Source organism: Coloeus monedula (assembly GCF_965178545.1).
Source record: "Coloeus monedula genome assembly, chromosome: 4".
Taxonomy (NCBI): Eukaryota; Metazoa; Chordata; class Aves; order Passeriformes; family Corvidae; genus Coloeus; species Coloeus monedula.
The window spans coordinates 62,068,600-62,093,530 of NC_138784.1; the positions used below are offsets into that span (position 1 = coordinate 62,068,600).

Below are 24,931 nucleotides of genomic sequence, written 5' to 3' on the forward strand. Positions count from 1 at the left end.
AAAGTCCTTTATCCTTAAAATAAAGTCAATCTGAATTTGAGACAAGCCTCTTTATGCAGTCTGAACTGTTACTTGAATGCTTCACATTCTTGGTTTGTTTTAATTGCTTTTCTCTATTAGGTTTGTGAGAAAGGAAATAATCCTAAATTGGTGGAATTGTTATTAGCCAATGGTGCTCGAGAGCAGGATATTCGGAGTGCTTTGACCATCAGTATAAAGAGAGGAGATAGCCAAATCATCAGCTTGCTCTTAAAGAAGCTTAGCCTTGATGTCACCAACAGCAGTATATGTCTTGGAGGATTTGGTTTTGGCAGATTAGAACCTTCCTGGCTCATTCCTTTGTTCCCAGATAAACTTACTCAAACAAGAAAACAAAGTGAGTATATGTAGAAATTGCTATACAAAATGTGTCAATATCTTTTGATGGCACTATGAAAGTGTTTTAGGTGAAGACTTTCAGTTGAGAATCTTTTCATAGCACTCAGCTGGCTATAGAAAGTTCCGGGAAACTTGAAAATAAACCAAGTTATTTCTGTTATTTTTTTAAAGCTACTTGGATTTCTTTGAGATTATTTTATCTTTTCCATTTCTTGTACATACAGATGCAGGTTCTGCGCTGGCAAGGATGGTGCTCAAATTCCAGATGAAGAACATTTCCGAGGATAGATCAAGAGCCTCCTCTGATTCAAACTTGTCTGAAGATGGAGTGGATAGAAACTATGATTGGAATTTCATACCTGACCCATTAGTGGACAGTATTTTTCCTTTGAGTGATGATATTGATAGTGAAGGTAATTGTTTTTCTCTTCTTTTATGCTTTTTATAATCCCAATCTAATGTACCAGAGCTAGCCTATGGCCATAAATCAGTTGTTTATTTGTATTTGAGATATAACAACTCCCATGAATAAAAAACCTTCTATCTAAAACTCTGTTTGGGGTAACATTGGAAAACAGTTTGTGGTATGTGCTTCATCTACAAAACTAAGACCTTGAAGTGTTTTATTCAGTTATACACTTAAAATTAGTTTGTCATGCATCCAGTGTTTTGTAGAGAGAAAGAGTGAGATTCATGCAATTGAATTTAGATTTTGACTTTTTCTGTTCTGTTTCTGAGCTGCCTTTATAATCTATGGCAAAAAGCAAGACCTTAGAGAGCCCAATTTGTCTCATCACGTAGTCAAGTGTATTGCGATCTAGAAACCCCTCTGTTCCCTGGGTAGTCTGTAAGTAAAGTTCATACAACCAGATCTGGTATAGAGGACTATGTTATTAACAAATAAAGTAGGTGAAACAAGCCCTATCCCAAAGATAAACTAATTGATCAGAAAATGTAAATGACAGATTTATGTTCAGCCCAACATCATCCTTTGTAACCAGGACATTTGAATGCCTTTAACTTATAGAAAGACATTCTTTCTGTCTATAATACCAGCAATTTAATAATGAAAGTAGCCTTAATTTGTAACATATCTTTTTTGTTGTTCAAATGTTGCTCTTGTTTTAGAACAGTTGGTTACTTAAAATCATCACAGATGAAGAATTTGAATTTTGGAATCAGAGAATCCAAAGGAACTTTTTGATTACATTTTGTTCTTTTCCTTTTATCACTCAGCACTGCTTTTAATTTTTGTCAGTCTATTTGTTGCCCCATGTAGAAAAGTTGTTATCATAAAAAAATGCAGGAGTGATTTTAGGAGTTTTAAAAGTAGCCTTGAGAAGAGGAACATCAAATGTCTCCAGATAATGACACCAAATATCTCGTAAATCACCAAATCCAGAGTGGCATTTGATGTTTCATTCTCAATAAGTGTGGGAGTGCAAATTTATCTGTTGAAATCCAACCCTTTTCTATTTTAAGAAGTATTTACACTGAAGTAGCAGAAAGATGTGTTATGAAACATGTATAATAATCCCAACCCGATGGAAACTTTAAATCATAAATCATCAGTGCAGGTCCTGCAATCACCTGCAGGTCCTACTTGAAGAATGTCAGGTTAGTATGGCCCCTCCGCTCTAAAACACACTGACAACATTGTTGGCCTATTGCACACAGAATTGACCAGTGAGATCCTGCCAGTATTGATGCTTTTGGAATGCATCTCTCCTTTGTCAGCATCTATATTACAGTTGAACTCTGAGCCTCATCTTTAAATACATTTTCTTGCCTATTTCTCCTCCTGTGTTCAAGGAAGCGAAGGTTCACTTTTTACAAAAAAGAAGTCCAATTCCATTGCAGTTGCTGATTTATATTGTAGGGAAATGGCATGTCAAAGAGGTTCTCCTACTTTGCTGCGACATTCCTACTCTGTGGTAAGTCAGATCCTTGCACATTCCAGGTTTTTAAGTCCATCTCCATTGCCTACTCCAAAACTCTTAATAATCAAATGTTATGAAAGGTTGTGTAGCCATATGGGCTTTGTCTCACTGTTGCCATTCAGTGTTTCTTTCTGTTGTGGTGCACTGTACGGATGAATTTATATCAGCAAAAATATATGATCACTAAAAAAGTAGACAGTCTTTTGAATTGTTCAACTTTTCAGTCTGGTGTTCAAATGGAAATACAGGGATCATGGGCTCATTCACAAAGATTTAACCTCCCCTTAGTGAAGCTGATCTTCAGCAACGATCGGTGGAGAGAGACTGATTCCTTAAGACATAAGAGGACAAATTGGTGGAATCAAAGTCTCATTCCTTTGGAAGGAGCTTGTCTCTTTCCATTTACTGTAAAGGGAAACTGGAGAGAGTAGAGGTTCTCTAGAGGAAGCTACATTTTGCAATATCCTGGTCCATCCTATTACTGCACCCTAGTGAAAATCATTCTGAGTTACCAGAAATGCATTGCTTCCATTGCACTTTAAATCTACCATTCTTTCATATTGCATGGGTTAATACGTTTCAGAAAGATGTGACCTATTTTCAGTTCAAGTATACAGTGTCTTTGTGTTCTCCCATAGGCTCTGATGAAAAGAAACCACAATAAAGAGATTTACTGAATTTGGATGATTTCAGAACATGCATATGTTCCTAAATGCTTTTTCTCTTGGATTTTGCAGGGACCTGGCTCAGATTATGAACCATTAATGAAACAAAGACGAAAATTCTTGCTCTCAGATGAATTCCCCAGTAAGTAAACGATACAATTTAAGGTATATAACAGATTTGGCATCCTTAATGCTTTCACAAACATAGCATGCAAAGATTTGAGACAGATTATATATTTGTTTAAGAGGAGGATACATTTGGCAAATACTACAGTGAAGTAAAAATAATGCATATATAGGGATTTTTATTTCCTGGACTCGACAAATAATTTATGTAGGCAATGGAGTTTTTAATGAGTGCCCTTATTAGCTTTCAAAAACTCCTTCTGTTGTGCAGTTTGTAAGGATCCATCTCTTTCCCTTCCTTACAGATTTCTGTGTCTTAATAGAATTCTTCATGGATTTGGATCTTAACCAATATGCAAACATTCACTCTCTTCTGCATCTTTAAATCCCAAGATGATTGATTGAAATTTTACATAAATGATAAATGAAATCATGGTATTTTCACATTTTTGTTTTCATAGAAGGCGTCTCAAAATTGTCATCACATATAAGACCATCAGACAGTCTTTCTTCATTGATCTCAGAGAAAGAATATATTAAATCACTAGATCTTTCATCAAATGAGCTGGAGAACATTGATGCCATCAGCCAGAACAGCTGCCTAACTAGTCATCTGGAACACCTTGAGAAACTGGAGCTCCACCAAAATGCTCTTACAAACATTCCAGAACAACTGTGTGAAGTAATTCTGCATAATTTTCTGTAATACAAGTTGAAATTAGTTAAAATAAATTGTTGGTCTCTAATAATGTAGTCCATATGTATTGTAATAATGTATCCATAGCAATATTATTCAAGAATATGGCTGTACATTTTTGCATGCTTCATATATTTACTCAACTTTTGTTCAGCATTCATGTTCATTAGAAATAAAAAGTATTTTCATGGAATTGTTTTAAGTTATTTACTGCAGAGAACTGCTTTAAGATGTGTGATATTAAGTAGCATAATAATGGAAATGGAACTGAGAACTGCAGGCAATTAATATCTTAAATTTTATGAAATGTAGCTAATTATTTTTGAATAATGCCCTATAGTTTCTTTTGTCATAGAAATATTGTAGGTTACATTGGTACGATTGTTATTTTCTACTATTTTTCCATGTGAGTTAAATATAAATAAATTAATAATTTGTATAAAAATATAACTCAATTATAAACATATAAATTCGTATTTTATTTTAAGTTCTTAAAAATGAATTTTCCTTTTCTTTCAGAACTTGAAATGCTTGACTTACTTGGATTTGCACAGTAACCGATTTACTTCTTTCCCAACTTACTTACTGAAAATGAATTGTATTGCAAATCTTGATATCTCTCGAAATGACATTGGACCTTCCTTTGCTTTGGATCCACACCTGAGATGTCCAACTCTAAAGCAACTTAACCTTTCATACAATCAGCTGGTGTGCACTCCTGAATTTCTTACAAGTGTTGCTGAAAATCTGGAACAACTCTTGCTGGAAGGGTGAGTAGCATGAGAAAATGGGCTGTAGCATAACAAACGTAACCGGAAATAATAGATTTGTGATGCAGAATGATGAGTCGTATAGCATGGAAAGGATTGTTGTGTCACCAGTGAAACACTGACACTGTCTTCCAGCTGTGTAAATTGCTACAATTTTCATTGTTGTATTACAAAGTACAAGACATGAGAATGTCTTTGGACATTGATAGAATCTAATAGCTTTGCTCTTCCAGTAACATGCTAAATATGTTGTAGTTCAGTGTCTTTCTGCTACCATACTATTAGTCCACAGGGCTGTGTAGTCTGACATATTCAACTAGGTTTTCTGTATACACAATACAGTTTCCACTGTATTTCATATGCACAAAAGCTTTTCTGGAAGTAGTATTAATGTAATTTTAGGTATTGGTATGGCTATGTTTTAAATTACAAAACCAGAGAAAACATGTAGCTTTTTGTTTGCCAGCACTTACTATCATATTTCTTAGTGAGGTAATTCATACCTATATGGAATTCTTAAAAATGCAATTGGTGATAGCTCTGTAAACTGCAGACACTGTCTCATTCATTTCCTACAGCTCATGCTAAATAAGATAGTGAACTTTGTTAGTAATACTACCCTGGCAAAACAGTGGATGGATCTTTTATCTCTGTGGTTTTGGGATCTTTCTCTTCCTATTTCTGGTGTTGTTATTATTATATTTTATATAACATTATATAAAATAATATATTATATAAATATATATAAAAATATATAATTATATCTATTAATTATATAAATATATATATAATAAATATATTTTATATTTATATAATATTATATTGCATAATATTAAAAAATATATTACATGTATAATATATAACATTATTATATAATAATAATATTATTATTCCCCCAAATACATTGTGTAAAATTATATACTCATCCTGAATTCCATTCCATATAGGGAATCCTTTTTTAAAAGTTTTTTTAGGTTGTTAGTAATTTTGTAATTACAATATTGCAAACACATATTTTTAGTACACAGAACCTCTCACCAATGGAACAATCCTCTTTGTGTGGGATTGATCTCCAGTATGTAATCAGAAAACTAAACCTTACAATACATTTTGACACTTGGTCTCCAAATTAATTAAGCTGATTCTAATATCAGTCCTGTTATTCCATGTTGCCACATGTACTAGTGTTTTTGCTGACTGGTCAGCCTTTATGTAGATAAAGTCTTCTTTTTGTTTTACTGGTGTAAGGATGACATTGTCAGATCAACACTACTTTCACCTTTTACGTAATAGTTTCTAAGTAAAACATGGATTGTCTTTTTTCTTGTTGTTATCATAGAAACAAAATTTCATGCTTATGTTCACCCCTGTGCTTGAAAGACCTGAAAATTTTAAACATTAGTAAGAACAGTATTTCATCCCTTGCTGAGAATGTCTTCATGGGCTGTACAAAACTGGAGCAATTCAATGCCAGGATGAATGTCCTTGGTAAGTACCTGTGAAAATAGGATTCACCTTCTAGAAACTATTCCAAGTCACAAAATTCCTCTGCCACCAGCATTTGGAGTCTTGGGAGAACAGAAAAGAGTAATACCACGTGTACTTGTCCTTGTTTATACAGTTTCCTAAGCATTAGCTTTTGATCACTGAAGCATCGAGTATGCTTCCAGTCGTCTGATCTGACTCAGCTAACCCATCTTGTTTTTACATTTGGAGTGGATGCTGTAAAAATGGATGAGTGTACTTGAGATTGTATGCACTATTGAGGAAAGTTCAAGGCAGAGGAAATCGTTCAGATTGCAAATCTAGTACTAATATAGGTTTAATACTGTACTGTAATACAGAGATGAATCCTGGCCTGTACCAATAGTGTGGCCAGCAGGACCAGGGCAGTGATTGTCCCCCTGTACTCGACACTGGTGAGGCCACACCTCAAATCCTGTGTTCAGTTCTGGGCCTCTCACTGCAAGACATTGAGGTGCTGGAGCATGTCCAGAGAAGGGCAGTGGAGCTGGGGAAGGGTCTGGAGCACAAGTCTGGTGAGGAGCAGCTGCAGGAGCTGGGGGTGTTCAGCCTGGAGAAAAGGAGGCTCAGGGGAGACCTTACCAGTCTCTACAACTGCCTGAAAGGAGGCTGTAGCCAAGTGGGGGTCAATGTCTTCTCCCAAGGAACAGGCAATAGGACAAGATGGGAAATTGAGAACAATTTCTTCCCTGAAAGGGTTGTCAAGCCCTGGAACAGGGTGCACAGAGAAGTGGTTGTCACCATCTCTGGAAGGTATTTAAAAGACATGTGAATGTGGCCTTTAGGCCTTTAGTGGTGGACTTGGCAGTGCAGGATTAACGGTTGGGCACACTGATATTAGAGATCTTTTCCAACCTAAATGATTCTATGATTAAGTATTTACCACATAATATCTGGCATTATCTTCAGAATAAGAGAGAATGTGTGTTCCAGTTGCCTGCATGCAGGTGTCATTTGAGATGCCCTGAATCATCCCCCTTGGCTTACAGGTTCTGGTCCAGAAAAAGCAGGACTTCCATAGCTCCTGTGTTTTATCTTTCAACCTTGTGCAGACAGCTCAGGTAGCACAGGGCAGATCCCCTTCACTAGAACCCAGTGCTAAGGAACTGAATTGAGTCCATCCAAAGTGTGTGTCAGTGTTTAGCATATTTTATGCAAAGGTGAAAACCACTTTAGCTATGCAAATTACAAATTACACAAATTAGATTTTCAGTGATACTGAGAGTTTATAAGTTACTGTTAGAATTTATTCTTTCTTCAAGACATAAAACCTTCCATTTTGAAATTATTGTCACCTTATTTCAGAAGGTAACTCTTAGAATTGCATTAAACACAGCTGAACCATTAGATGCATTTTTATAAGAATGAATAAGAATGAATGGGTGAATAAGACCCAACAAATCCTGGATCACATGAGACTGTCTTGTATGCTTGCAGTACAGTAAAGTGTAAGAAAGATTATTTTGGTGTTTAATGCCACTAGGAGATGAAGGATAACAATGTAGAATTTGTTAAAAGCCAATATATTAATTAATTTGGGGAGTTTAGTTTTAAATAAGCTTTAAAAAAAAAAGATTTGAACTCTGGTAGGTGATAGCTTTGTATGAAAATGATAGACTGACCTTTTAGTCCGTCTAAACTCCAGTCTTAAAAATAATTTAACCATTCTTAAAAGTAATAGGATTAACCTCTTTTTCTGCTCTAGAAAAAATACCTGACTTGTCATCCAGCATAACAAGTTTAAAATTATCCCAAAATTGCTTTACTAATGTTCCAGAAGCAATTCTTCTTCTACCACAGTAAGTTATTCTTCTATTTATTGACGTTAAGTTCTTGATAAAGAAGATCTGATGACAAAAATGTTGTTAAGCAGAAAATTCTGCATGTTTAACTGATTTTCAGGGAATCCTCACTAACTGGTTAAATCCAGAACTTGGTAGCTTTTAAACTGAAGACAAATTAGTCATTTTCTTCATGATTCTGAGAACTTCTGTTCCTCAGATTCAAATCACTGTTGTTGCAAATATATTCCTTGACAGCTGAAGCTGACAATTCTTGCTGAGAATATTAGAATTAATCTCATATTTCCTTGGAACCAACAATGAAAAGATATTGGTAATTTTTCCTTTTTGAGTTCTGCAGACATTTGCACAAGGCTACTGAGATTAGTTTTTCACTTCCCAAATAACATGAGATTTTTATTCTCAAAAACACTTCCTCTAGAAGGAATTGTGATAAAGATGCATGTGATATTTATTTTGCTATACCTTCAAAGCATTACTCATGTGAAAATTGGACTTCTGCTTTTTTTATAGAAGTTGCTGACCTTAACAGATCAGTAGAATGAGATTGTGGAAGGAGTGCTTGGAAGGGATGATCCAATAGGTGTGGGGAGATGTGAGTGTTGATGGCACCATAGAGAGGGCAGATCTAAGATTTGGGAACTTACATTAATGAAATTTGCTTAGAGCATGTTATTATTAATGTGGTATTGCACAATTTCAGCATGCTAACATTCACAGCAGCAGATTTAATGGATGTGCTGAAAAAAGTGCAGTTTTCAGGTTCTACATCTCCAACTCAGACAAATCAATAAGGTGTTGCATGAGTTTTTGTGTGCTTTGTGTTTCATGGTAACATGAACAGTGTATTTGTCCAATAGGTGTAGGTGAACTATGTAATTTCTGCACATACATGTATTTGCAAACATACCTACTTCTATTTGGATTTCAGTCAGAAAACCATCTCTTCTGATAGCTAAGCCACTTGTTTATTAAAAATTAAAACAATTTTGGTTCCAGCGAATCTGGGTTTTATTTTTTCATTTGCTAACTTCTCTCTGTTTTATTTTCATGTTTTTAGTTTGCGATCAGTAGATTTAAGCCAAAACAAGATCCTAAGCCTGCCTGGACCGATGCACTGGAAATCACTAAATTTAAGGGAGCTGTTATTTAATCATAATCAAATAGACATCTTGGACTTGAGTGAAAAGGCATGTGCATGGTCTAGGCTAGAAAAGCTACACCTCTCCCACAACAAGTTGAAGGAGGTAAAGTGGAAGATTCTACCTAGAGAAAATTTAATTGCTTTTCAGTTGAATGCAATTTTTCAATGTTCATTTGGTTTTCATGTCACCTCTCATACCATTGTACATTGTATTAGTGAAATGGTATGTAAGTTCAAATAGTATTTTCTGTGAATGAAAATCACTATATTGTATTCAGCTTTTCTGCCTGAAATGTGTCATATAATCAGCTTGTATGATGAATTACTTATAAGGTCTTTTCTCTCTTAGTGTGGGATATTAGGCCTGTTTATTAAAAAAAAAAGGACTACAGCAGTAAAAATAATACCTAGTTTTGTTAATTATTTAATGTATTCATGTTCATTATTTTTTTTACATTTAGTTGCCCATTAAATGTTCTTTTATTTAGATTCCTCCTCAGATTGGCTTCCTAGAGAACTTGACTTCTCTGGATGTAAGTTACAATCCTGATTTGAGATTCTTTCCTGATGAAATGGGAAGACTGTCCAAAGTCTGGGATCTTCCTTTGGAAGGACTCCATCTTAATTTAGACTTCAAGCATGTGGGATGCAAAGCCAGAGACATTATCAGGTTTGTTGCCCTATTGTTCTTGAATATTCCTGGTTTGCTTTCTTGGGATTTGCAGTAAGCATTAAGAAAATAACATACTGTTTTGAAAAGACACGCTGGTTTGTCATATGAAATCGAGCATGCTGCTCTATGGAAGGTTATCATATCAACACACACACATATACTGGAGTGGTTTAGACCATACTAGTATTACCTCTTGAATTTGATGCTTATATAAACTGTGCAATAAATGGTGCTTACCAATTGTTTGTAATATGTTTATTGTGTTCCCCAGTGCATTGCACAGAGCACAATTTTAGGATAATTACAAAACAGAACAACAACAAAAAAAGACATATTCTTAATTAAACTTCACCTATCAGATCAGAAATTAGAGTAAAGAGTTAAAAGAACAGTAGTATCAAACAGATACTGAAAATTTGAAGAAAATGGTATGGTTCTAGATGTTTCCTTGTTCTTGAGTTCTATTGGTATTTCTCTCTATTTTACTCTTCTGTGAGTTTTGCAAACTTTTTTCTACCAGATTTCTTCAACAACGACTGAAGAAGGCTGTACCTTATAACAGAATGAAGCTCATGATTGTTGGGAACACTGGCAGTGGGAAAACTACCCTGCTACAACAACTAATGAAAAGCAAACGGACAGAATTGGGCTCTCCAAAAGCTACAATAGGCATTGATGTAAAAGACTGGATCATTCAAGGGAAAGGCAAAATGAAGAAAGAGCTTATATTAAATGTGTGGGACTTTGGAGGTATTTCCTGAGTTTATTTTCCTTTACTATTGTCTTTTCTAACTTTTTAATTCATTACTTATTCTTAGAGTCAGCCTGTGGTAATTCGAACTGGGGACAGTAGAATCACACAAAGGTACACCCAAAGTCCAGTGACCACTTAAAAATTAGTGAATTCTGTAAACTAGCAGCTAATCCCTCAGATTTAATATAAAGCCTCAGGAATTTCTCATCATTAAATGTGGCTTGACAACTCATTTCAACTATAATACTTCAAAACAATCATTTCAGAGTAGTAAGAAATAGCTTGTAATCACCAGAAGAATCTTTAATTGAACTCTGTTTCTCTCTTTTATAATCTGGGTCTCTCTAGGCTCTGCAGTGTCACAGGTTTGTAAGGTCACAGACAACAAAGCACTTAGGACAAGTATTTGAACCTTGTGTTTCTGGAAAACTTCCTAAATTTGGGTGACTACAGAAGCACTTCTAGAATCCAGGGCTATTTTAGGCTGTAGAAGAGTTATTTTTAAACAGTGGTCTATCATCATTTAAATACAATCTGTCACAATGCTTAAGCACAGACCAGTGATATTTAAGCTGGGTTTCCATCTTTAGTTGTGATTTTAAGTGCTTAATTATGTGAACTTATTTTGAAGTTGCTGAAAGTGTAGGAGAAAGGGAAGGAAGAAGGTAGAAGGAGAGGGAGGAGTGAGGGAGAAATTCAGTATTGGAGTTTTAAAAGAATCCTGACCTTTTAATTGTCTTTGCAGCACCCATGTTTATCCAGTTAAACCTTACACTTCTTGATTTAAAACCAGCAGATGTGTTTTAATGTTACACTTCAGCCAATGACCTACCACAGAGTGCCTTCCTAAAATTCATAGTTATTATGATTTCCTGTCAATTTAGATAAATTTCTGCAGACATTAGGTTCAGTAGTGAATTTCTGGTCTGAAGACAAGTGTTCCTCTGCCTTTTTGTGATCTGAAGATGTTCAGTCAAGGAAGTACTAAACAATGGAAATTTTTGATCATTAGGACAAGAAGAGTTCTACAGTACCCATCCTCATTTTATGACCCAGAGGGCTTTATATCTTGCTGTTTATGATCTCAGCAAGGGACAAGCAGAGGTGGATGCTATGAAGCCATGGCTTTTTAACATCAAGGTATGACATACAGAATGGAATTCTCCTTTCCAGGGAGCTGTAGGTCAACAGCAAATTAACCACAAATATTTATATAGGGGAAGAAGAGAAAAAAAGTTCTTCAGAAAATAAGATTAGTAATAATATTAATCAAGAGCTGAAATACATCATGTATTGGATATGAAAGTATTTTTAGACATAAAAAGAAATTATTAGCACCATTTTGGACTTAAAATTGTACAAAGTGATGTGCAAAAGAATGGAGTGTATGTTCTGGCAATATTTTGAATTGACTGATAAAAATAAAAAAGTAGTATTAAAGAAATGATGAGTTAAATTTGCATTTTTCATTTACACCAGTGTAAATTTTGGGGAAATCAGAACTAGATTAATTTAAAACTGACTAGATACAGGTTTGAAGTCGTGCTATTAAGTGTATGCTTAATATCCTATTGTTAATAGAAATTATTCCAGAAGTATGGTTGGGAGTTGACCTGAGAATCTGCCTGTATACTTTTCATTTTTTCTAAGTGTTTGTGTCCATTTATGGAGTCTTTCCATGGTGAACAAGCATCTTTTCTTTTTGTAGGATGGTTAGCCTTGACTGGGTGACAGACTCACATGAAGAGTTTGTTTACTGATCGTGTTAATGAAACTTGTCTCTTTCACTCTTTCCACCTTGGGCAGTGATACAGGACACAGGGTTGCAATCAGTTTAGTGTTGATGAAAATAATTTCTGATGTGTTCTCCTTTCCTCCTTTCCTATCTCCTTTCCTATGCAGTACTTGCTGATGTTTCACTGCACTGTTCCAATGACAGCTAGCAAAAAGCATCATTTCTTTTGGCCTTTCCGTTTTGTTGGATGTTCTTAATGAAAAATGTCCCTCTACTTTACTGCCAATACTGTTAATCTGCAAAGAATGAAATCCAGATGTACACTCCTTCCTTTTAGAAGAAGCGGATTTTTTGGTATTTCTGTTTTGAAATAGACTGCTCTCTGAATGTTTGACTGAATTGCTCACATTTTATGTGAATATAAAACACTAAAGTCAACATTCACTATTGAGTTAATCAACAGTATGGATCTCACTTACAGGCTCGAGCTTCAACATCCCCTGTCATTCTTGTTGGCACTCATTTGGATGTTTGTGATGAAATGCAGCGTAAGGCCTGCATGAGCAAAATTACTAGGGAGCTGTTGAACAAGCGAGGCTTCCCAGCAATCCAGGATTACCACTTTGTGAATGCCACAGAAGAATCTGATTCCATTATCAGACTTCGGAAAATCATCATAAAGGAGAGTCTTCATTTCAAGGTAAGCTACATACTGTTTGTAATTTTGAAAACATCCTTGTTTTACTTAAGTGAATACATTTTTAAACATTAATACATAATTAATTACATTTTTGTGTGATAGCAAAGTCATCCTGCCTTCTATAAAATGTTACACACAGCAAAATAATGAAGGAAAATTGCCAGGTTTGTTTTAATTTGATTTTCTACCAAAAAAATCAACTTAGTAAAAATCCCAGCTAAGTTCTGTTTTCAAGCACTAGGGCCATAAATCAAATATTTCATTAAAAATGAGCCATCTTTTTCTTACAAAGAAAGTTAATTAAAATCTTGGTTTGTTGGGTGACATTACATAATTACAGTAAGTACTGCAAGATTTCAGGAGATAGGAAATACAATTTTGTGGTTTCTGAAAACCAACTGGTTTCCCATTTACTGATTTCATTTTACATAGCATGAAACTATTTCTATAAAGAGGAAAGTGAATGAAAGCAGGAAAAGAAGATCCTGTGGACTGAGTAATCCTCCTAGATTCGAGTATCTGCACATGTAATTCTGTTGTCTCCAAAGTCATCCCAGCTCATTCCCTGCTCTCTCCTTAGCCACAGTATGAAGTGTGAATGAAGAGACCAGCCCAGGCATGGAGCTTATAGAAAGACAGGATTCAATCTGTAACAAAAAGAATACTTTTTTTTTCACTTATACAGTATCAATCATACATAGTGTCATAACACATTAAAGAGAAGAGGTGATGTCCTGTGCTACTTAAGTCAATGGCAGAAGTTCATAAATCATATCAGAGCCCAGATTTCTTTTGAATGACTGCTTGGGAGATTTTATAAAGCAGATGATGTATTTATGACTAGCCTTACACCAGTGGTGTTACAAATGAGTTAAAGTGTACACACTCCTCTTGTTTCTCTTAGAAAATAGCAGCTTATTCACATCCAAAATCTCCCTAACTCCATTCCACAGTGCAGGGAACAGATAACCTGTTAAAGGGCAAAGAGGTGGCCTCTTCAAGTGAAAGGGGTTAATTCCACTTCTGATACATCCAGTGGGCATGAATAGAGCTGGTGTTTGTACAGGTGTATGTGGCTTTATGTCTCACCATACTTCTTCAGCACTCCAGAGAAGTTCTGCTTCTTGAAAAATTTTGTTCCTTTAGCATCTATATCTCTTGAGACTATGACTTAAACTGATGTTTAAACTTCTGCACAGATGTAAGGTGGCCTGAAGCAAATTGGATAATTACCATAAATGATGTAGGTAGTTTGTGAAAGGAATGTTACAAGGTATCTGCTTAGAGGTTAGACAAAGTGGGTCAAGTATTCAGCATGGTCATCAAGTTCTCTGAAGTCTTTGAAATTACACAAGGCATTCATTTCATCTGCACAAGGTACCAATTACATTTTTGACAAATAAAAATATCACAGTGCATTGGTGAGAGAAAGAGTACAGCTAAGAAGACCGTTTGTAAATATTGGAAAAGTTGTTTCCCATTTCCTCAAAAAAGTTAGTAGCTCAGCACCTGTGGAGAAAGGAAAACCTGACCCGATACTAGCAATTACCATATACCAAAGGGTGTCTCCAGGAAGGAGCTCGGGCTCAGGAACCAGGCACAAAGCACCCAACTGTTTCCCCTAAGTGTCACTAATGTGGCTAAATTTATTTCATTCTCTTCTCTCGTCCATTGACTGCCAGCAGTGGAGACTTAATCAAGCTACTACCTTTTTTCCCCAGTTTACCTAAAGAAATGGCTGGAGATATTACATATTTCAAGAAGCATAGGTTTCTTTATTAATTTGTCTATTGTTTGTGTTAACTGGAGATGTATGACACCATCTGCTCATACAGTGAATATTTTCCTTTTAGTTTGAACCAAAGCTTCTTTTTGAAATAACATCTTCTGAGAAGACCTCATTTGTTATTTTTTATGTACAAGTAATATGGAAATATTTTCTTCTCTGAGTATTTATTTATAGAAAGACATTATAATTCTGAAAGAATATTTAGTTACATCTACCTTTCAGAACCCAGGATAGTCAATAAATGAGTGTTCTTTTTCCTTTTTTATGCTACTATCGAGTGGACATACACTTTATATCTTAGTTTTATTTTCTGCATTTAACATGAATAAATTAATACATTTAAGATTATTATTCCTAATTTTACAGATCAGAGATCAGCCAGTCGTTGGTCAGCTAATTCCTGACAGCTACCTGGAGCTGGAAAAGAGAATTTTGCTGGAACGTAAAAACGTCCCCGGAGAATTTCCTGTGATTGATCAGAAACGCTTACTGGAACTGGTACAAGAAAGCCAGTTAGAACTGGATGAGAATGAACTCCCTCATGCAATTCACTTTCTGAATGAATCAGGTAAAATATTCTCTTCAATGTGTGCTTGTTAGCACTTTGTTGCAAATCTGCTGCTGACAGATCTGTACACGTTTTTAAGCCTTTCACAAGGTTGCCACAAAATGGTAAGCTGAAGTGTCTAAGCTTGGGTAGCATCAGTTTGTTAAACCACATTGTTAGGAAGGGAATTCCATGACATGAAGGACCACAACTGTAACAGTTTATATCTCTTGCTATCTCTTACCACTCCTTGAAAACATCAAACTGCTGGTTAGACAACACAGTTGCTGAAGAAAGATGCAGTTGCTTCAATAGCTCAAATAGAATAGTGGTTAGAGGAATACATGTAACAGCTTATCTCAGTGCAGTACTGACATCCTAAGATGAAATAATAAACCAGACAGAGCTTAGCAAAAAAACCAAGTCAGATTAAAAATCTAACAAAAAGTCTGAAAATAAAGGCAAAGCTGAACAAATCGTGCTTGGACTCTACTCTTCTGAGATATTGCCATAAATATAGCTGTGTTTATTATTCAAATTGTTTATGTCAATTCACATAATAAAAACAGCCCAGAGTGGAGTGCTTACTTTGCTTAATATTGAGCTTGAGCAATGCACTGCTAATTACAGTTTTCTTTGTGCAGGTGTTCTTCTTCATTTTCAAGACCCAGCACTACAGCTAAGAGATCTGTATTTTGTAGATCCTAAGTGGCTGTGTAAAATCATGGCACAGGTCAGACTGATTACTTTTTGTATATACATTCATGGTACGTTTTCCCCTGTCTAAAGCCACTGTAACTTATCAGTGTTTCTTCTTCACCATTTCTTTATTGTTTCTTCATCTAGAATTTTCTCAAGGCCCATATTTTTTTACCTGGTTCTTTCTGTTTCTATTGCTTTTGGACAACTGACTGTCTCTTGCTTGTCTGTTCTTAAATTGTAATGTCCAATATAATTTAAATGGCAACAGACACAGGAATACATGTAAAGTAGAAGGACCCTATGGATGCAAGGTAATCCTGCAATACATTGACACAGGTTGAGATGAAAGCTGGAACTTTGGGTTAAAGGCTGTAAGAAGGGGGAAGAAGTGTAATTGTGTGTTTGGTACAGCTGGCAGAGGAAAGTGAGTGGTTATGAAGTTGGAATGGGAGAGCAGCAGACTAACTGCTTAAGTGAGACCATCATTGAAATGTTGATCTAGAAACACTCTCAAAATTTATTATATGTATTCAGATTTTATAACATCTGAAACTTTCATCTAATGAAGAATGTACATCTGAAATTGTTTCACTTTTTTGAAAAAGATTCTGATGGTGAAAGTGGAAGGCTGTTCTAAATACCCTAAGGGAATTGTAAAGCGTTCAGATGTGGAAAAATTCCTTTTGAAGAAGAGCAAGTTTCCTAAAATCTATATGTCACAATACTTCAAGCTTCTGGAAAAGTTTCAGATTGCTTTGCCATTAGGAGAAGACCAACTACTAATCCCAAGCAGGTAAGCAAGGAACTAAACCCACAAATGACAGACATAAAGATAGATCAAAATAGAAACCTCCCATCAGCCTAACTGGTTTCACTGATCACCAGAGCAATTTGGTGCATGAAAGCATGATAAGCTCTTTGTATATTACATTTTAGTAAATGCTTTCAGAAGACACATGTTAAACTGATCTTGTAGCACGTAAGGCTTTATGTTGTATCAACATGCTGGGTAAATGGAAAATATAAATGATAGAACACTTTATGTGGATAATATTTCTTTTACAGTTACCATGCTTCAAGACTACAGCAAGGAGATTGTAATTTAGCTTCACACAGCAGTGTGCCAGCATTACAGATAGTTATTGTAATATAAAAGATAACAAAAAATTTCCATACCCTATTTGCTTGAAGTGAGAACCACATACAAGTTACTCAGAGTCAGTACCTCCTTCAAAAAGTCTAGATATTAAGTGTGGTGACAAAAAAGTGTTATGACTTTGAACATGGTATTTTTTTTTTACCTGAAGCAGATAACACAATTTCTCTGCCTCAGTTACAGATTCCCCTATGTGTTTAGTAATGTTCACGTTGCCAAATGGAGAGTGTTGCATGGCTGCACAGATTAGGATTTCTATGTCCTCAAAGCCCTGGGATAGGAAGATTTTATCTGAATGTCTTACCTGCCTTATGTATGTCTCAGATTTTTCTCATATTTGCATTAAATATCTAGGGATTGTTAGCAAGGTTCTGTTGGGTTTAAATTACAGTCAGAACTTCACTGTTACACAAGCAAGCAGAATAAGACAATACACTATCTGTTAGCTCCCTGACCATCTGAATCATGCATTCATTAATAAGTAATGCATTTTGCATAATAAATAATATATGTCATTAGCACAGCTATAGTACATCATCAAATACTGTCTTAATATTTTTATTCTTTCAGCTTGTCTGATCACAGACCTGTTATAGAGCTTCCCCACTGTGAAAATTCAGAAATTATCATCAGGCTTTATGAGATGCCATACTTTCCTATGGGATTTTGGTCCAGGCTGATCAACAGGTTGCTTGAGATATCACCTTACATGCTATCAGGAAGAGGTACAAATCTTTATCTTCAAAAGGAATAGTGTGCAAGTTTGCTCTGAATGCCAACATCTGCATGTTAAAGCTTTAGTCCCCAACATTGTTTTGCTTTAGCTAAATTCCTAACACTTCACAAATGCAAGAAAAAGGCAGTGGTCATTTTTGTAACTTAGAAGTATCCAGGAACAGATAGTGCCTGATCTCCACAGTGGTGTGCAAAAGAAAGTTAAGGTTGTAAGCAATCCATTTCTCTCCTTCACATGCTAGAGATAGAGGAAATCCTTATGTTTATACAATATTGCTATTTACTTCCACAAAGAATACAGGAAGGGATATGTCTTCCACACAGAAAAACAAACTGCTTTTCTTCAGGTTCATGAATACTCCCTTTGTTTAAGTCTCAAAGCTTTGTTTTTATTAGAAAGAGGGTATATGTCTTTACTTTTTTTCCAAGAATTCCATGCTTTCACATGCTAATGCTCTACAAATATCATTTTTAAGTGCCTGCTGTCCTGGCATTCGAGTTTCTTCTGAGCATCAAATTCCAGTTGCTTCCTGCTATTTCATGAGTGTGTGACAGGAAAAATTTAAATCACAGCTTTTTTCATATTTTGCCTGAGATATTCTGTGCTTGAATCTGAATGTACCTAAGCATTTCTGTAATGCCAGCCTGCTGCATGACTTACCATCTGGTTAAATACTTACAGTTTGTTAGTATGCCTTATAGAATTGAACAGCAGTTGACATATATTCAGCTTTTGTGGGGCTATGCTGCCTGCAAGGTTGTAGCCTTTCTTTTGTTTATTATTTGTGTAGGTATAATCCTGCAATCACAATTATATATTCAAAGTACCATGAATTATTCTGAGTATTTTTAAAGTGGCATTCATATTGAAGATCAGATTTTTAATCTAATTTTGTGTTTTCTAGAGCGAGCTCTTCGTCCCAATAGAATGTACTGGAGACAAGGCATCTACTTGAACTGGTCTCCTGAAGCTTATTGTCTAGTGGAATCAGCAGTATTTGACAACAACCCAGACAGTTTTTTGAAAATTACAGCACCTTCTTGCAGAAAAGGTTAATTATTCCTGAGCCTGAATTTTGCTCCAGTTTGATTGCAGCTTGGCATTTTGGTTTGTTGTGCTTTTGCCTTTGGAATGTAGAGTTTATCTTTGTAATTAAAAGTATGGCAGATGGGGTCTGTAATTTCCCTTTTTTTTTTCTTAAAGGGTGCATCCTTTTGGGGCAAGTTGTGGATCACATAGATTCTCTTATGGAAGAATGGTTTCCAGGTTTGTTGGAAATAGATGTGTGTGGTGAAGGGGAAACACTGTTGAAGAAATGGGCTCTGTACAGCTTTCAAGATGGTGAAGAACATCAAAAAATACTACTTGATGACTTACTTAGGAAGGCTGAAGAAGGTATGCATTTATGCCATTTGAGGTGTACAGAGGTACACTTGAATCTAGACAAATACTATGCAATGTCCCCTTTATAACATGTGGGTACTTCACGTTATTTAAAAATATTTCATTTCCATAAGAAATAATTACAGTGTAAGGCAAAAGCAGCTTGGTTTTTTATGTAAGAGCTGTCTAGTATATACAAGTATAGAATATGAAACAGATTGCATATACTCTCTGTAGTTATATAAAAACAGCAATAATGAAGAGAATCATTTTGTCATAATATTGATAATGCAGCTTCAATCTTGGAACTGAATTCAGCACAAAGTAAAACTAATACTTGATCTCTTGGTTGGATCACATAGCACAGTAATTTAAAAGACAATATTCAGTATGGCATTCTACATACTAACAGCATTCTTTCTTTTTACAGACAGAAAAATAATCTCTTGGTTAGTTTGGTGTTGTCATATAGCAGCAATTTTTTTCACAGTTGATTGGTACCTATATAGAACCTTGAAAATATTTAAACATATAAGATCCAAGAATTTGTATGGCAAACTTCATTAGTGTGTATGTCTGTGCACATGCATATATATATATATATATGTATGTATGTATGTGTAAGCACATATATGAATCTAATTTTAGGTACATTGATCTTACACATTCTCAGAGATCCTCGTGCCTTTCAGTGCTTTTTGAATGATGCCTACCCTTTTTTTTTTTTTTTCCATTTTCTCTTTTGTTTTTCTTAGGTGACCTTTTGGTAAATCCAGATCAACCAAGACAGACCATTCCAATTGCTCAGATTGCTCCTGATCTGATATTGGCTGATTTGCCTAGAAATATTATGTTGAACAATGATGACCTGGAATTTGATGAAGCTCCTGAATTTCTCTTGGGTAAGCATTATTTTGTAGGGTGGTTTTTTTACAGAGATAGTGTAAACAAATCTATTGAAGTCAGTTCTGCCACATATGAAAAGCATTTTAGACATTTCATTTCTGAAGAAATGTATTATTTTAAGGCATTCTGAATTTCAGGTTATTGAGTTTTGAATTTTCCAGTAACTTGTGCACTAGGACACTGTTTTTTGTATGTTTATTTTACTGATTATGAAGCTTAAAACAGTGGATACCCCACACATTTTAAAACTGAATGCTTTCAGCTTTTCTTTTTGAGAAATGGTTGTTATCCCTTTGTTTAAAATACTCTCTTCAATTTTATTGTTCAAAAGGTGATGGTGGGTTTGGATCTGTGTACCGTGCATCCTATGGTGGTGAAGAGGTTGCTGTAAAGATTTTCAATAAACATACTTCCCTCAGGCTCCTAAGACAAGTAAGAAATACTGCCTTTTTTTCGGTAGTGCTGCTCTTGGAATACCAACCCTAGAGAAGAGTTCTAAAAGTTTAAGTAAATTGCAAGTCTTCACTCCAAAACATTCCTCCGTTTGCTTTAGATGTGCAGAGATTATGCTGTTTGCACTATTTCATCTGATTTTACAATTTACAGGAGCTTGCAGTGCTTTGTCACCTTCACCACCCCAGTTTAGTGTCTTTGCTGGCTGCTGCAATCCGTCCCCGGATGCTGGTGATGGAATTAGCCCTCAAAGGATCTCTTGACCGTTTGCTGCAACAAGACAATGCAAGTTTAACTAGAACACTTCAGCACAGGATAGCTCTACATGTAGCAGATGGTTTGAGGTAAGTGTGATTTCTGCATTGCTGTAAAAACAGAATATAGCTTCAAGTAGGATATAATGCAAATTAAAAGCTTCCGTTCTCTCACATCCCAAGCAGAATATTTCCTGGGTCAGCCAAGTGCTTGTATTTTTATGGTTGATTGGCTGATACATAACACATACTTTTGTTACCTGTTTTTTCCTGCTAATGAGTAATGCTCATGTAAGTAGAGAAATTGCAAGACTCTGGGTGCAATTTCTATGTAGCTGCTGATTTCTTACTGAAATGTCAAAGAAATTAATTTAGTGCATTTCTCAAGTTCTGAAGGTCCATGAATTACCTCAGGAGCTCTTGCAGTGTGACTTTAAAATGACAAAACCTGCAAGGGGGCTCAGGGATCAAAGAAGCTTAAGGTTCTAAGATGCATTTTTCAAACTGTCAGTGACTCTTCAGATAAAACTTGGTACTGAAATACTGCAATGTAAATAGTAAGGTAGTAAATAGTATTTCAGAACAATTCTAAAGTCACTATCTGGAAAGGCTGTGTCATATTGGTGATGTTTGACATTTTTAACACAGTATTTCATGTTTGAAAGCACAGTTTACTGTTGTGGGAATAATGCACTCAGTGTGTATGTACAGATGCATCCCTGACTTACAAATGCTTTCAAAAAATATTTTTTTGATTACTAGGTACCTGCATTCAGCAATGATCATCTACCGTGACTTAAAGCCTCACAATGTGTTGCTTTTTACCTTATATCCCAATTCAGCTGTTATTGCAAAAATAGCTGATTATGGCATTGCCCAGTATTGTTGCCGAATGGGAATAAAAACCTCTGAAGGCACACCAGGTATGGAAATATGCTTTGATTTAAAGTCCATTATGTCCAAAATATCTAATATATTTTTTATGTAGTCTGTAAGAAGTAACTCAAATCTATATTCTAGTCAAAATCACAAAAAGGAGTCCTAATCATATTACAAGTTGTGATGCTGGATTTATACCTCTTGGCCTTTCCTCCTGTTCATGTTTTAACACCTTTTAGAAGAATCAAGGAGTATATTAAAGCTTTAAAAAGAGAAGAAATTAAATTACATGCATTCATAATAATTCTCCATTGTCTTGTTATAATATGGTTATTGTGATATTGAAATTATACTGCTAACATTTTTTGCTTTAATTTCCAGTAGTGCATACATAAGTCTTAATTTTTTTTAAAGGCAATAAATACCTGCACTGTTCTCCAACTTTAGAGAGAACCTATTAGCATCCATTCTAAAGCACTGAACAATTCAACCACTTTGAAAAGTGCATTTAGGTCTTTTAAGTTGTGCTTGAGAGCGTGACTTCAAGTGTTAAATGTTAGACCTTCAATAAAGACTGCAGACTTGCCCTTGATTTTTAGCATTCATTGATAAAATGATTATTTTATATTAAATGGGACAGGAGTTCTGTAACTGATGTACTATTGCCTTTTTTTGTACTTACTGCTGATATTTTTGGAGGTCTGCCAAATACAAGCTATTGCCAGCCCAGAAATAGTTTGATGATTTTCCGTGCACTTCCTGTGCTGTTTTTATCAATAGTTGTTTACTTTTTAAAGTATAAAGATGGCTTCATCTTGATATGAAGCATACTTATTAATGAATGATTTATTTGCAGGATTTCGAGCACCAGAGGTTGCCAGAGGAAATGTTATTTACAATCAGCAAGCTGATGTTTATTCATTTGGCTTGCTGCTTTATGACATTTTAACAGGAGGAGGTAGAATAATGGAAGGCTTGAAGTTTCCAAATGAGTTTGATGAATTAGCAATACAAGGAAAGTTACCAGGTATGCCTTGTTTCTTAAAGCTTTAACATTTGTCCTGCCTCTTCCAGAAATAGCATATCTTATGGATTATGTTGTATCTAACAGTGATCATAGAAGGAGACTTAGAAAAATATTCATCATATTCTTCATATTCCATCTGCATTAAAATATGTAATTATTGGCTGCTGGAAGGAAGATTAAACAGTGTCAGGCTGGACATGATGTAATCATTTGGAAAATGTAACTCAGGACAATGTAACTTGGGCAACTTCTGCCAAAGTGTCAAGAGCTGTTGAATTTTTTAGCACTACAAGCTTTATGTGTGGTGTTCTTATTTATTGCCCAGCAATAGTGGGTATACTCATGAAACATTCTTTAAGGAATGTTTTGCTCCATTTAGGAAAGAGCAGCATCTAATCTGACATGGCTTCTCTATTGTGAGAGACAGAGAATTCATACATTTTCTGCTCCTTAAGGAGAACAGTCCAGTTCTAAGTTCAGACAGGTTCCACTCTCTTCCTGAAGGGGATATCCCGGGAACTGATGACTAAGTATCTCTTGAGTGCAGCTGTATTGACTGTATTATGAGCCCTCTCAAATAATTCAAGTATTAGTTTCTGGAGACAGTACAGTTCCTTCCACCTATGCTCATCATTTTTTTAGTCCCACCAAAAGAGGGGCTGTCTGATCTCACAAGTAAACAGTGCCTATCATTTGTTGCACTGAATATGTTCATTTGCAGGTATTCATCACTAATGTTACCTCTCTCTAAGGTAGGACTGGAATATTTGCTGTGGATTTTGATGAACTAAAAGGAAAAGCAATACAGGCACCATTATTCATGAATGATTTGTTCTCAGAGAGTTCAGCAGCTATAGTCATAAGACACATATTGCAAGCACTAAGTGGGAATTTAAACTTCCATATCTTGTAAATGCTATATGGAGTTGTTCATCTATTTGCTGTATCTTTTATTGGAAATTCATCTATATAGCATATACTCAAAAGAATAAATAAATGTGGAAAATAGTGTTTACAGGAATTTGAAAGACTATTGACTGAAGTGACATACCCTTGAATGGTCAGCATTAATGGAAACACAACCCACATATATCTGCAATTCAGTCCCAGACACAGGGACATAAAAGAAAAAGATAAAGCAAAATACATTTGCATTAACTGCTATTAATTAAAATTACTCTAGTTCTAGCATTTCATGCTCTAGCATTTAATGGCAGATGAGCAATTCCAAGCTGTTCATGCTGACATTTTACCTAAGAATGTGATATTTCTTAGAACAGCTCAGTAAGAAAAATGAATTCTAAAAATAAGAAGGTTAGTTAAAACTACGGTAAATGCCGGTTAAAAAGTTATGTAATTTTACATTCTAGATCCTGTCAAAGAATATGGATGTTCTCCCTGGCCTGAAGTTGAAAATTTAATTAAAAAGTGTTTGAAGGAAAACCCTCAGGAGCGACCAACATCTTGCCAGGTACTAATTAGTGTATTTTTTTGTGGTTTTATGATAGATGGTAGTACGAAGTTGTGGTTTCTGAAAAGGAATCAGTCATTAAGTTAATGAGAAGCACAGGTTTCTTTCTGTTGTTCTTTTCCGGAATGGAAACAGCCATGAAATACCGTCTGCTTTCACCATTCAGAATAAATTGTTCCACTGAAATCTACCAACATCATGTTCTAGCTTGGTGTTTTCCCCTGTGTTGCTGTGTAGCAATTGTAGTGAAACACAGATTGGATTACTTCTTGATCTTTACTAGAGCTATGCAAAAAAGACTTTGTTAAATAGTATCAGTGCAGTTACACACTTTTAGGTGGCAGTAAAATGACCAGACCTGCTGAGATGCTGTGTACGTATTCTAAAAAACATTGTTATCCACTGCTTATTATTTATCACTGTACAAACCATTGTTGTGTGTATGCTGTGGCTCTCTTTGTAGGTTTATGAGATCCTGAATTCTGCAGAGCTCATCTGTTTGATGAGGTATGTCTCAATACCTAGCACATCTACAGCAGAGTGCATGGTGGCTGCCAATCAAAGCTGCAAGAAGGCAGGAGTCTGGATAGGCAATGGAAACACAGAAAAGGCACAGCTTTCATTTGTTAACCTAAATACAGATGGACATACTTGTGAGGTATGTGGGAAGGTTGACATTCATTCTATTTTTTCTGGCACCCAGATGTATTTCAGAAAAAT

The 24,931-nt window shown here is 35.4% G+C and overlaps 1 protein-coding gene across 3 annotated transcripts in view; it reads left to right on the forward strand.

Moving 5' to 3' along the window:
• Positions 1-24,931, forward strand: part of LRRK2 (leucine rich repeat kinase 2) — a 64,515-nt gene that overhangs the window by 28,419 nt on the left and 11,165 nt on the right. For all 3 annotated transcript variants that reach the window (XM_082280884.1, XM_082280885.1, XM_082280886.1), the window contains 26 exons: positions 121-376; positions 603-791; positions 2,191-2,312; positions 3,056-3,125; positions 3,571-3,791; positions 4,326-4,576; positions 5,916-6,064; positions 7,806-7,899; positions 8,963-9,149; positions 9,535-9,716; positions 10,240-10,469; positions 11,486-11,613; positions 12,690-12,908; positions 15,064-15,265; positions 15,889-15,977; positions 16,552-16,739; positions 17,673-17,827; positions 18,743-18,889; positions 19,042-19,233; positions 19,977-20,123; positions 20,459-20,559; positions 20,734-20,924; positions 21,597-21,757; positions 22,570-22,740; positions 24,111-24,211; positions 24,675-24,869. In XM_082280884.1, coding sequence (XP_082137010.1) covers positions 121-376; positions 603-791; positions 2,191-2,312; positions 3,056-3,125; positions 3,571-3,791; positions 4,326-4,576; positions 5,916-6,064; positions 7,806-7,899; positions 8,963-9,149; positions 9,535-9,716; positions 10,240-10,469; positions 11,486-11,613; positions 12,690-12,908; positions 15,064-15,265; positions 15,889-15,977; positions 16,552-16,739; positions 17,673-17,827; positions 18,743-18,889; positions 19,042-19,233; positions 19,977-20,123; positions 20,459-20,559; positions 20,734-20,924; positions 21,597-21,757; positions 22,570-22,740; positions 24,111-24,211; positions 24,675-24,869 — 4,338 coding nt within the window. The remainder of the gene's footprint in view (positions 1-120; positions 377-602; positions 792-2,190; positions 2,313-3,055; positions 3,126-3,570; positions 3,792-4,325; positions 4,577-5,915; positions 6,065-7,805; positions 7,900-8,962; positions 9,150-9,534; positions 9,717-10,239; positions 10,470-11,485; positions 11,614-12,689; positions 12,909-15,063; positions 15,266-15,888; positions 15,978-16,551; positions 16,740-17,672; positions 17,828-18,742; positions 18,890-19,041; positions 19,234-19,976; positions 20,124-20,458; positions 20,560-20,733; positions 20,925-21,596; positions 21,758-22,569; positions 22,741-24,110; positions 24,212-24,674; positions 24,870-24,931) is intronic.